This window comes from Lissotriton vulgaris, chromosome 3_1, assembly GCF_964263255.1.
Source record: "Lissotriton vulgaris chromosome 3_1, aLisVul1.2, whole genome shotgun sequence".
Taxonomy (NCBI): domain Eukaryota; kingdom Metazoa; phylum Chordata; class Amphibia; order Caudata; family Salamandridae; genus Lissotriton; species Lissotriton vulgaris.
Genome location: NC_141689.1, coordinates 512,966,301 through 512,979,040, shown reverse-complemented (window position 1 = coordinate 512,979,040; position 12,740 = coordinate 512,966,301). Strand labels below are relative to the sequence as shown.

The 12,740-nt window shown below is 48.5% G+C and overlaps 1 protein-coding gene across 1 annotated transcript in view; it reads left to right on the top strand.

Moving 5' to 3' along the window:
- Positions 1 to 12,740, top strand: part of SV2C (synaptic vesicle glycoprotein 2C) — a 532,655-nt gene that overhangs the window by 498,474 nt on the left and 21,441 nt on the right. Inside the window, exon 10 of the mRNA XM_086962974.1 lies at positions 10,185 to 10,388. Within this exon, the coding sequence (XP_086819100.1) occupies positions 10,185 to 10,388 (204 nt within the window). The remainder of the gene's footprint in view (positions 1 to 10,184; positions 10,389 to 12,740) is intronic.

The window sequence follows — 12,740 nt, the reverse complement described above, 5'->3', positions numbered from 1 at the left end:
AATTTGAAACCTATGTTTTTTTCAGTGAATTTCAAAGGTTTTTTAAATGTAATTCCTAACTATAACAATTGTGAAACCTATGTTTTTTTTAGTGAATTTCAAATGTTTTTTAAATTCTAATTCCTAACTATAACAATTGTGAAACCTATGTTTTTTTTGTGAATTTCAAATGTTTTTTAAATGCTAATTCCTAACTACAACGATTGTGAAACCTATGGTTTTTTCAGTGAATATATATATATATATATATATATATATATATATATATATATATATATATATATATATATATATATATATATATATATGCACCACTGTGCACACACCATTATCCAGTATTTGGGTGTCTTTCATAGATTCACATGCCTGAATCATTCCCCGTCGCCGAGACGGGAGCCTCCGGTACATAAAAAAGTAATGTCCTAAGGACATACCTAGAGAATATAGGCCGAAGGGCCTCCCCTTTGGGGCCTTTCCACGTCCTTATGTAAAAAGGACCGAACTCTCATCGTTAGCCAATCAGCTCCGACCTCCCTCTAGAACCTTCCCGGGAGGAGCCTCAGTCCCTCAGATTTTCTACCGCACGTTGTGCTAGGGAGTCTCCAACCTGAGCTCTTCAGGTTTTCCTGGCTTCGAAGTCTCAAACTTCGCTGAAGTACACTTTGTACGGAAAGGATATATATCCTATCTTCGACTACATGTCGGAATCTGATAAGAAAGCTTCGTCCATGGCGGACTCGCAGAAGAAAGCCCTTCTAAGGGCCTGTTCCTCCTGCGGCAAGCAACGGATTCAAGCGGAGGACAAGCACGACCTGTGCTTATATTGCCTGTACCCTGACCACGTCACTGACAAGTGTAGGGTGTGTAGAGCCTTCCCAAAGAAGACTGTTAAGGAAAGGGAAACTCGCCTCCGCGAATGGCTCGACAGGCTTAAGGTCCGAGACACTCTGGAATCTTCCGAGGGTAGTGTCTCCGCGACCTCCAAAGTCTCCAAGAAGAGACCCAGGGTGCAGTCCCCTGGAGAGACAGACACTCCTCCTAAGAAGGCGCACAGGAAACCTTCGGAGGCACGTTCCACCACCTCCTCCGTGTCTGTTAAGGATGGCCAGAGGTTCAAGAAGCCCGCTCCATCTACTAAGCGGACTACCTCGGTCACGACCACTGTGTCGACCACTACGGCCTCATCGCCCTCCGCGACGGCCACGACGACCACCACTGCGTCCTCAGGCGCACCGGTCTCCTCGACCATTCCTCTGAAACCTTCATCCGGTACGAATACAAAGTCTTCGTCACCTAAGAGGTCTAAATCTACAGGTACGCCTTCGCCGAAAACATCTCATACCGAAGGATCGTCACCTAAACGGTCGAGGTCAAGTTCAAAAGGCACGCCTTCGACAACGATATCTCAAGTCCAAGGCCCTACCACCAGTAAGACGGCGAAACTCTTATCCCCGCAAAATTTGATGCCATCGACCCTAACGGAGGTGCCCAAGTCACCAACACACACGGCGGGCGCGCCATCTTCACGCACGTCGTCGGAAGAGACCCCGGCGCCATCTTGGAAAGAATCGAGATTGGTCGAAGTCTCTATTCACTCGATTCCAACGCCCTCGGTTCACCCAACGGTGGAGTTGGCACCCGAGCAAGAACAGGAGACACTCCAGAGTGAGGAGTCAGACGAAGAACAGGGGGATCACGAGGAACACCAGGACGTCCACGAGATCCGGGACGAACTTATATATCAAGGGCGCTCCCTGAACGTCGACACGGTGAACACCCCGATGATCTGTTTGCCACTGTCTCTGGTCAACGATTTGAAATCCCTGGTGCAGGACTATAAACAACGGTTCCCGGACGCCGACAGCGGCACCCAGGTGCCAGTCACCCAAGCGCAACCATCGGCCTCGCAACCTTCCGCTCCCCAGGCCCGTCCTCGGAACCAACCCCATCCTCGCACTCGACCGCAAACTCAGGCGGAGGACTCATCGGAAAGCGAGGAGGAGGAGACGGACTTAGAGGAAGGCGAGGTGCAAGACGCCGCCTCGGACCCCAGAGACGACGATGCCGATGCTGCGTCATCACACCATTCGTCTACCCCGGCATCCCCGCGACCGCGCCACTCTGAGGCGGCGGACGTGGGAGGTTTCCACAAACTGGTGGACAGAGCTGCAAAGAGGTTTCACATGGCAGTGGAATCCGCGGAAACGGAATGCTTCCTCCATGATTTCAAGGAACACAGCCAGAAATTGGCCAAGTCTATTCCACTTATAGACTTTCTGTGGGAACAGGGCAAGAAGCTGATGCTCACGCCTGCTTCGGTGCCTGCGGTGGTTCCGCGCCTAGACAAGAAATATAAGGCCCCGAACACCGCACCTGCCTGCCTGACCGGCCACCCCAAACCGGACTCGGTTGTGACTCAGGCGGCCCAAAAACAATCCCGCAACCCTTCCTCGCCGCTGTCCGCGCCCCCTGACAAGGAAGGAAGGAAGCTGGACACCATAGGCAAACGGTTCTCTACCACGTCCGCCATGACCATCAAGGTAGCGAATTCCATCGCCCTCCTTGGCCGCTACAACCGCCAGCTATGGGAAGACATAGCTCCTTATCTACAAAGTCTGCCAGCCGCGGTCCAGGACGAGGTGAAAGCTCTTCTAGCGGAAGGACAAAACTCTGCGGCAGAAATTATCGACTGCGCCATCGACGCAGCCATGACGGGATTCCGCCAGTTGGCCGGGGCTGCTGTGCTCCGCCGCCAAGGCTGGCTCAAAGCAACGTCCTTTCGGCAGGAGGTCCAATCTAAGGTGCTGGACATGCCGTTCGATGGTCAATTCCTCTTTGGAGAGAAGATAGACGAAGCGCTCCAGGCCATCAAGAAAGACACCGATACGGCGAGGGCTCTGGGCTCCCTCCAGTCTCGGAACCAATCCTTTCGGGGGGGCCGCTCCAGAGGTCAGTACTCCTACAGGGGTTCCTACCAAAATCGGTCGTCCTATTCCTACAGCAACAGGAACCAGCCCCAGCAAAAACAACAGTCCCGTCAGTCGTCCTATGGGAGGTCGTCCTTCAGAGGCAAATCCGCCAAGAAGGGCGCTGGCGGCCGCCAGTGACCATTTACTCCAGCCAGTCCCACCACCGTCTCAATCCTTTCGAATTGGGGGAAAACTGACCCACTTCCTCAAAAATTGGCAAAAAATCACTACGGATCGGTGGGTACTACAAATAATTCAATTTGGACATTCCCTCGAACTGGTCAACACCCCTCCCAACACTCCTCCGCTGAAGCGTGCTCACAAACACCTGCACCTCCTTCTCCAGGAAGTATCCGCCATGTTGGTCAAAGGAGCCATCGAAAGAGTCCCAAAGTCCCAGAAGGGGAAGGGTTTTTATTCCCACTTCTTCCTAGTCCAACAGAAAGGGGACAAGTGGAGGCCGATCTTAGACCTCCGGGCGCTCAACGCCTTCCTGCGGAGTCAATCCTTCCGGATGGTCACAATCCAGGAGATCCTGGGAGCACTGGAAAGAGGAGACTCGATGGTCTCCCTGGACTTACAGGACGCCTACTACCATATCCCCATCCTCGTAAGGCACAGGAAGTACCTACGGTTCGAAATAGCGGGCAGACATTACCAGTTCAAGGTTTTGCCTTTCGGCCTCAAATCCGCACCACGTATCTTCACGAAGTGCTTGGCGCCAGTGGCAGCCTTCCTGCGGCAAAGGGGTCACCAGGTGTTCCCCTACCTGGACGACTGGCTGGTGAAGGCGCCTTCCCCGGAAGGCACGACGGCTTCATCCGACGCCTGCAGCGCTCTTTTTCAACAGCTGGGTCTGACGATCAACCTCAAGAAATCCTGCACTACCCCTTCAACGAGGATCACCTTCCTAGGGGCTACCCTAGACATGAAGCGCGCGAAGGCTTTCCCCTCGGAGGACAGGACCAACAAAATACTGTCCCTGGCCGCGGCGGTGGCCAAGAAGCCTCGCATCAAGGTACGGACATTCACCTCCTTGCTAGGGATGATGTCTTCATGTATTCTCCTCATACCACACTGCAGGCTCCGCATGCGTCCCCTGCAGGAGGCGCTGGCGAGACAATGGAAACAGAGTTCCGGCTCCTTCGAGGACATTATCACGATCACACCGGCCATCACAAAGGCCCTTCTGTGGTGGAGAAACCGTACTCACCTGACGGCCGGCTTGCAGTTCCTCCTGCCACCGGCACCACTGGTCATCACGACAGACGCCTCACTGGAAGGCTGGGGAGCAGTACTGTTGGACCTTCGCGTCAGCGGAAAATGGGACGCCCAGGAGAAACAACTACACATCAACCTACTGGAACTGAGAGCAGTGTATCTGGCTCTGCAGGCATTCCTGCCACGTATCGGCACTTCCCCGGTGCTCGTCAAAACAGACAACACCACGACGATGCACTACCTGAACAAACAGGGGGGAACGCGATCTCTCTCTCTCTCAAGAGAATCGCAGAAAATCTGGAACTGGTTGGTGGCGCACGGACTCTCCCTCAAAGCGGAGTACGTTCCCGGGAGGGACAACACTATCGCGGACGCCCTCAGCAGACAGACCTCTCTCTCCCACGAATGGGAGCTGGACGGCGACACGGTAGCCCACGTCTTCTCGCAATGGGGGACCCCGAGGATCGATCTCTTCGCGACGGCAGGGAACGCCAAATGCCAAAGCTACGCAAGCTGGCATCCCCAACGGGGGTCACTGGGAAATGCTTTTTCCATCGGCTGGTTCAGCGTGTTTGCGTACGCTTTTCCTCCGTTCCCGCTGATACCGAGGCTCCTCCGGAAGATGAAGACGGAACCGTGCACCCTGATACTGATTGCTCCGTACTGGCCGAGACAACATTGGTTCTCGGACCTGCTTCGCCTGTCCATCAGGCCCCCGATTCACCTGCAACAACACCCGAACCTCTTAACGATGTCCGGAGGCCAGGTACACCACCCGAACCTCCGTTCGCTCAACTTATCGGCCTGGCTCCTGAGCACCGAGAGTTCGGAGACCTAGAGATCCCGCAGGACTGCAGGGCAGTACTAGCCAAAGCGAGGGCGGGCAGCACGAACAAAACCTACTCGCTGAAGTGGAAGAGGTTCTGCCTGTGGTGTTCGGAACACGACTTACACCCCCTCCGGGTCACCCCGGTACAGCTGCTACCGTACCTCCTCCACCTGGCTCAATCGGGGCTGGCTCACGCCTCCATTAAGGTTCATCTGGCTGCGATTTCAAGATTCACCAGGACCCCATCTGGACCCTCCCTATGGTCCAGTCGACTGATAAAGCAATTTCTGAAAGGGCTCTACAGGTCCTTTCCAAGGCCTCGGAAAGTCCCTCCAACCTGGCAGTTGAACTTGGTGCTCAACCAACTCATGAAACACCCATTCGAGCCCATACACCGGGCCTCACTCAAACATCTTTCCTGGAAAACGGCACTCCTGCTAGCCCTGACGTCAGCCAGACGGGTCAGCGAACTTCAGGCGCTGTCTATTCAGGAACCGTATCTCCAATTCAGGCACGACCGAGTGGTACTCAGGCCCAACCCTAAATTCATCCCTAAGGTGCCGTCGGACTTTCATCTGAACGAACCAATTGTCCTCAAGTCGTTCTTTGCGAACCCTTCCACGGCAGCGGAAAGGGCGCTGCATTCCTTGGACCTTAAAAGGTGTCTCAAATTCTACTTGGACAGGACCAAAGACGTCAGAAAGTCTTCTCAACTCTTTGTAGCCTACAGCAACCCGCGCATGGGGTTGCCCTTGACGAAACAGAGCATCTCCCGCTGGATTTCTTCAGCGATTGCTTTCTGCCATGATCAGGCCGGACGGCCTTTGACGGACCGAGTGGCTGCCCACTCTACCAGAGCGATGTCTACGTCAGCGGCGCTCTTCGCTGGAGTGACGATCCTGGACATCTGCCGTGCGGCGACCTGGAAGTCCCCGCACACCTTTTCCAGACACTACTGCCTGGACATCGAACTGCAGAAGGACGCTGCAGTGGGACAAGCGGTGCTGCGCCATCTCTTCCAATAAGGTGAGCCTTACCTCGTCCCGCCATCCAGGTATGCACATTCTTCATGGTCTTTGTTTATCTCTGCTATATGCATGACTATATATTACCATGTTTCTCTCACATTGTCTGTGATTTATGCAGGCCTGCTGGTTGTGGGAATGTGCTTTACCACTATGCATGTGTAACTGCTAACTACTCTGATTCAGGCATGTGAATCTATGAAAGACACCCAAATACTGGATAAGAAATGCGTTACTTACCTGTAACAGCAGTTATCCAGTATTGGTGTCTTTCATAGATTCACATGCACCCCTCCCGCCTCCCCGGTAAGGACTCACGTACCTCTATGTCTACAGTGCGACACCCTAGCTGGGTGCGTACGAAAATCTGAGGGACTGAGGCTCCTCCCGGGAAGGTTCTAGAGGGAGGTCGGAGCTGATTGGCTAACGATGAGAGTTCGGTCCTTTTTACATAAGGACGTGGAAAGGCCCCAAAGGGGAGGCCCTTCGGCCTATATTCTCTAGGTATGTCCTTAGGACATTACTTTTTTATGTACCGGAGGCTCCCGTCTCGGCGACGGGGAATGATTCAGGCATGTGAATCTATGAAAGACACCAATACTGGATAACTGCTGTTACAGGTAAGTAACGCATTTCAAATCTGCCATCCACCCAGCGTAGAAAACAAAACATGGCACATCCAATTCGGTTTTTCAGGTTTATTAATATTTATTTTTTTAGGTCATCACACCAAGGGTCATGTGATCAAGCCTTCTCCAAGGCGAAACGCGTCATGGCGGCAGCGCTGGCTTTAATTGAATAAACTTGTTGCACCAGCACTTTCTGGGTCGACTCTTCGTCATTTGGGATCTTGCAGATAATCTCTGTCGATTTGGTGACGACCAACGCAATATATATATATATATATATATATATATATATATATATATATATATATATATATATATATATATATATATATATATATATATGCACCACTGTGCACACACCAAAATCTGCCATCCACCCAGCCTAGAAAACAAAACATGGCACATCCAATTCGTTTTTTCAGGTTTATTAATATTTATTTTTTTAGGTCATCACACCAAGTGCACCAACAGCGTGAGATAACCTACAGGGGCCATCATACATTTAGATATTTCTTCTTGTTCCAGTTGAATGGGCCAAAATAAAAAAAGGCTCTGCCCCCATGTTTAGCAGTGCGAATGCGCTGTGGACATAATAGAGATTGATTGCTTGATCACAGCTTCTGTTTTGGACGTAAGGAGTGAGCCTGTTCTGAAGGTACTTTGGACCAGAGCTTGACAAGGATTTATGGGTCAGGCAAAGCAGTTTGAATACTGCGGTCTTGCGAATGGGAAGCCAAAGTTGGCTCTGAGTGTAGGGGGATGATGGAGTCCTAGAAGGCAAGTTTCTTACCGTATGGGCCGCTGTTTTTTGGATACTTACGGTTTCAATAAAAGGGATTCATTTCGGGCAAGGAACAGGGCATTGCCATCGCCTAAGCGGCTGAGGACTAGAGCCTTGATGAATAATTTTACATGAGCTCCACAGAAGTCACTGAAATATTTTCCGGAGGAGACGCATGGTGCCAAAACAGGTTCAAATTATGGAGGTGATATGGTCCTGCACAGATAGTTGGTCATCTATGAGTATGCCTAGGTTTCTAGCGGTTCAACTGGGCACAGGGGAGGGGCCAAGTTATACCAGCCACCAATTCTATGTCCAATGAAGCTGAGCTTTGCCAAAAAATAGAATCTCTGTCTTGCCCCCATTAAGTTGAAGACAGTTGAGAGACATCTAGAAGGCAATCTCACTCATGCATGTGATGAATCTCGGTATGGCATTCTCCATGACCTGCCCAAAGAAATGACCAACTGAGTGTCATCTGCATTTGAAATTGTGTCAAACACAAAGACTTAACTAATTGGGCCTAGGGGGCTACATAGATGGTAAAAAGACCAGGGCTCAGGGAGGAACCCTGAGGGACTCCCTTGTCTAAATGGATGGTGCTGGAGTGGAATGTACCCATAGAAACTGTTTTTTCCTATATTTGAGGAAATCCATAACCAGTCGAGGGCAGATCCCTGGATACCATACTGCTAGAGATGTTGCAGAATAGAGTGTGAGGTGATATCAAGCGCTGCTGATAGATCAAGCAGAACCAGCATGGCAGGATGTCCAGCATCCAGAGATAGCCTAATAGTACCAACTATTGCAAGTAGATTAGTCTCAGTACTGTGCGATGGTCGGGAGCCTGATTGCAATAAGCCCAGCAGACTGTTGTCCTCTAGATAGGCCAAGAGCTGTTAGTTGACATGGGGCTCTAGAACATTTCCAAACAGAGTGAACAACATGATTTCCAAACTATAGATACATGTACACATGTATCTGTTTGCGTCGCCACAAAAAACAGTCTAAAACATCATAATGCTAGAACACATATAGGCATTACAAAAACAAAACAAAATTCATCAATACACATTTCACTAGCTGGTTCAGGACGTTAGAGAGGAAACAATAAAGTGCTTGTTATTCACAGGTGTACATAAAGTTTTTCTTCAGTATTAAGTCCTGTGGGTATCTTGCTGTTCAAATTTAACATATACTTCAATTAAAGTATCCTTAGCTGCTGCTTCCTATGACCACCTCTTATATTGGAAGGCACAGAGTCATTGCTGTTATGGACTTCTTCCAAATGGCATGCTACGGGATAGCTGTGTTCTCAATTTATTTAATTTTTTCTGGTTCTTTCCAAAATTATGAGGGGACGCCTAAAAGAGTGGGCCTGGAGATGCCCGAGTGTTAAATCTGGCAACTCTCAACAGCAAGTTAATTGATACTTTATTAGTGAAAAAGTATGTAATAGAAAACTAAACCCAAAGACTGTAATGGATCAAATGTAATACAAAAAAACGAATAAACAGCTGCTTTAAGTATGTTAAACATATTGGGAGTAATGCTAAAGCCAGAGAGGCTTTAACTAACAGAAGAAAAATGCTAACATTTTCTAGGGAAACCTACCAATCCTTAATATAAAGAATAATAAAGTCTTATAAAATAAAAAAGAATGTTTGCAACAGGCAAAATGTATTTATCCTTATTGATTCAGACTCTGGCACATTATGAGAGGGGAGTGGGGATAGTGATTGCAAAAATAGATGAGGAGCAAAGCAGGTTTATTGCCACCCCCTTGCTCCCAATAATAGTAAACTATCTTTATTAAATGAGCATAACCGTTTCTTTCAGAATGGTGATAATTTTATTTATAACCAATCTAAGCACAAATCCTACATCCTTCAATAAAAATAGTTGCATTCCTTGATTTATTTATAACTCAAATTTCTACCATAAATATTTATTCGAATTGCTTGAAATATGTAATTCCAGAAATAATTCACCAGTCCCAAACACTTTTTTAAGTGATATAGCGCAGGATGTAGTACAGAACAGGGCAGTCTAGTGAGGCGGCATAATGCAAGCAGTAAACGTGTGATATGGCTAGAAATGCCACCACAAAGCTCCGCCTCCCTTCTGCTGACCTTCCCATTCCAGGTTGAGTCAGCCCACTCCTGCCTTACACAAGTGCACGTTTCCTAGACTTCCACTGGATCCCATGTCCCCTTAAGGCTTTTCAAGACAACTTGTATTGTAATTTTGTATTCTGAGCCTGTATCCTGCTCTTAATGAATCTATGCCAATCTCCCAGTGCTAGCCCATAGCTCTAGTAGCCCACTTTTCTAACATGACCTGTTTATTATCTTTCTTCATCTCCTTTTCCTTTTCCAATCCTGTGTCCACTTACTGTGCTGACTTCAGGTGTATCATTTGATGTAACTTAGCTTTACTTTTTATGTTACTTCTCAAATTCATATAGGCAAACACAACGGTACAGCCTGTTACGAATTGTTTCTATGTTGCAATACAATAAGTTTGGTTTCATATGCTAATTCAGGTGCAGAAGCATTCATAGTGTGCTTAGTGTCACTGCAGTAAGCAATGTGTGGTTTCTAAATGCCATCCATGACAGTTAATTTTCTTGCTTTTCCTATTTTATGGTATGTATACCTGTCTATCAATATGTCTAGATTTTGGATATTAAGACTGATGAGATTTTCTTTTTCTTTCCCCTTCACACAGATTTCGAAGATTTCAAAATAATTGATTGCACCTTCATAAACTGCACCTTTCTTCACAACAAGACGGGTTGTCAGATAACCTTTGATGATGACTACAGCGCCTACTGGATTTATTTTGTGAATTTCCTGGGGACATTGGCAGTATTACCGGGGAACATCGTATCTGCTCTTCTGATGGACAGGATAGGGCGAATAACAATGTTAGGTATGGCACATATGTCACAACTTACAGATGACAGCAACACATTACAACAACAGAGGTTTGAGAAGTGCCCTTAATATTGTGAACTAGCTACTCGTGACAGAGTTTGGTATAAGACAAAAGCATTCACTCTTTTCAAAGCTGTCTCTAGCGTTAATTTGAAAAGCTAGAAGACACATCTTGGGCACCTCATTACATGTTGTGGCATGTCACCAACAGTGATAACTTTGGGTGGAATTCCGCATCTCGACAATTATAAATGTCTCCAGGCCCGGAATTATCAAGACTGCAAAGCTAGCCCTGCACCCCCACCTCCACCAGCCCTCCAGGTGACACTTTCCACCTTTTTATAGCATGGGGGAAATGTCCACGGTTTCCACCCAGAATCGGGAAAACTGCCCAGAAAGAACCCAGTGTTACTGAGTTTGGGCAGTCATTGCCTATTCCACCGGAAAACTCATAATTGACCGAGTTTGGTGCAGGGATGCTGACCGAATCATAGTATCCCTGCATAAAACTCTGTGGTACTCATAATGAAGGCCTTCCTTATTGATGACACTGTTAGAAATGGGAGTCTCTAGTTGGCAGAGGTAGGTACCTCTGACCAAATAGGGACCCTTGCTTCTAGTCAGGGTAAGTGGGATACACACTTTCGAAACTAAACAAGACCAAAACGACAAAAATCCAACATACAGATACTCGGTAGAATGTCTTTAAAAAAGGGTTGTTGCAGAAATAAACTTGTAGATGGTAAATGCGACACTTTTCTCTCAAAGTACCTTAAATGCGTAACGCAGAACAAACAAAAGGGTCGCAGAGAAGGCAATGCGTCAATCCTTCCTGTGCTCCGGTTGAGATGCGACAGATGGCGCCTCGATGCGTTGCGACGATCCGGTGCGATGCAATAAAATGGCGTCTTTGGTGCGATGCGTCACTGTGGATGCGATGCATGCATGTCCGAGGTCCGTGAAGGAAAATCAGTGGTTTCTTGAGCTGCGACAGGCCCTGCTACACGCTTCTCCGGTGATGCAATGGCGATCAGCGGCAGCACGCTTTCTTAGCGATACAACGCTCTGGTGACACGCTTCTCTGGTGATGCGGCGGAAAACAGCGGCAGCGGCGACACGCCTCCTTGGCAATGCAATGGCGACTGCTGCGGCGACATCACGCTTCTCCGCTGCATCGTTCTTCCAGCTCTCAGCAACAAGGGCCTCCCACACAGTTACAGGCAGCTCAGGGCAGGTCAGAACTTCCAGCAAGGAAATCAGGGAAGCTGGGGTAAAGTCCTTTTGTGACTTGGACTTCAGAAACAGGAGGCCAGCTCTTCTCAGGCCCTTGGAGACTTTTCTTCAGATGGACACAGAACACAGCAAGGTCCTTCTTCAACCAGGGGACACAGCAGCCAGCAAAGTCCCTTGATCCTCTCCTCAGTAGAAACAGCAAACTGCAGGCCAGCCCTAGACACACAGCAAGTGCAGTACTTCTCCTCAGTCTCTTCAGCTGATCTTCTTTGGCAGGGATTACTCTTAATCACAAAGTAGTCTTGGAAACTTTTATATCCCTGTGTTTCCACAACAGGAGGCGACCTCTTCTCAGGCCCATGGAGAATTTCCTTTTTAGGACACAGCACACAGCAAAGTCCTTGTCAAGCAGGGGGACTCAGCACACAGCAAAATAACTTTGGCAGAAATAGCAACGGCAGGCCAACCCCAGACACACAGCAAGGGTACCTCTTCTACTTCAGCTCTTCAGCATTTCTCCTCAGCAAAGGTTCCTCCTTGGTTCCAAAGTAGTCTGAAGTTCAGGGGTCTCAGCTCTCATATTTGTATCCCAAAAGTCTTTGTTCTCTATGTGTGAGGGGTCCTGGACCCAACCCAAACCAGTTCTGGGTGCACTCTGCCAGTGCACAACTTCTTCCTTTGTCAGTGTGGGCCAGGGCACCATGGGAGGTAGAGCCAGCATTGTGGAAGGCAGGCACAGCTCTATTTAGGCCCAGGTGCTACTCCTCCCACCACTCCAAATGCAGATTGGTCTATTCAGGCTAGTGCTGACTCACCCAGACTCCTGGAGCCACCCCAGCCCCTGTCATTCTCAAACCAGACAGTCAATCCACAAACAAGCAGTGGCACACAGAAACGTTGACCAAGAAAATAGCCACGTCCTAAAAGTGCTATTTTCATACACAGAATTTAAAAACCATCCTTCCTAAAAGATGTGTGTAACAATCAAAGAAGTCTTGATGTCAGCTCTTGTAGTTAGTAGTTTATTCATCAAGTTACAGCTTAATAAGTTTCAATATACGCCCCACCAGGAGCAGTCTCCTGGCTGCTCAGCCCATCTTCTTCAACTGCTATC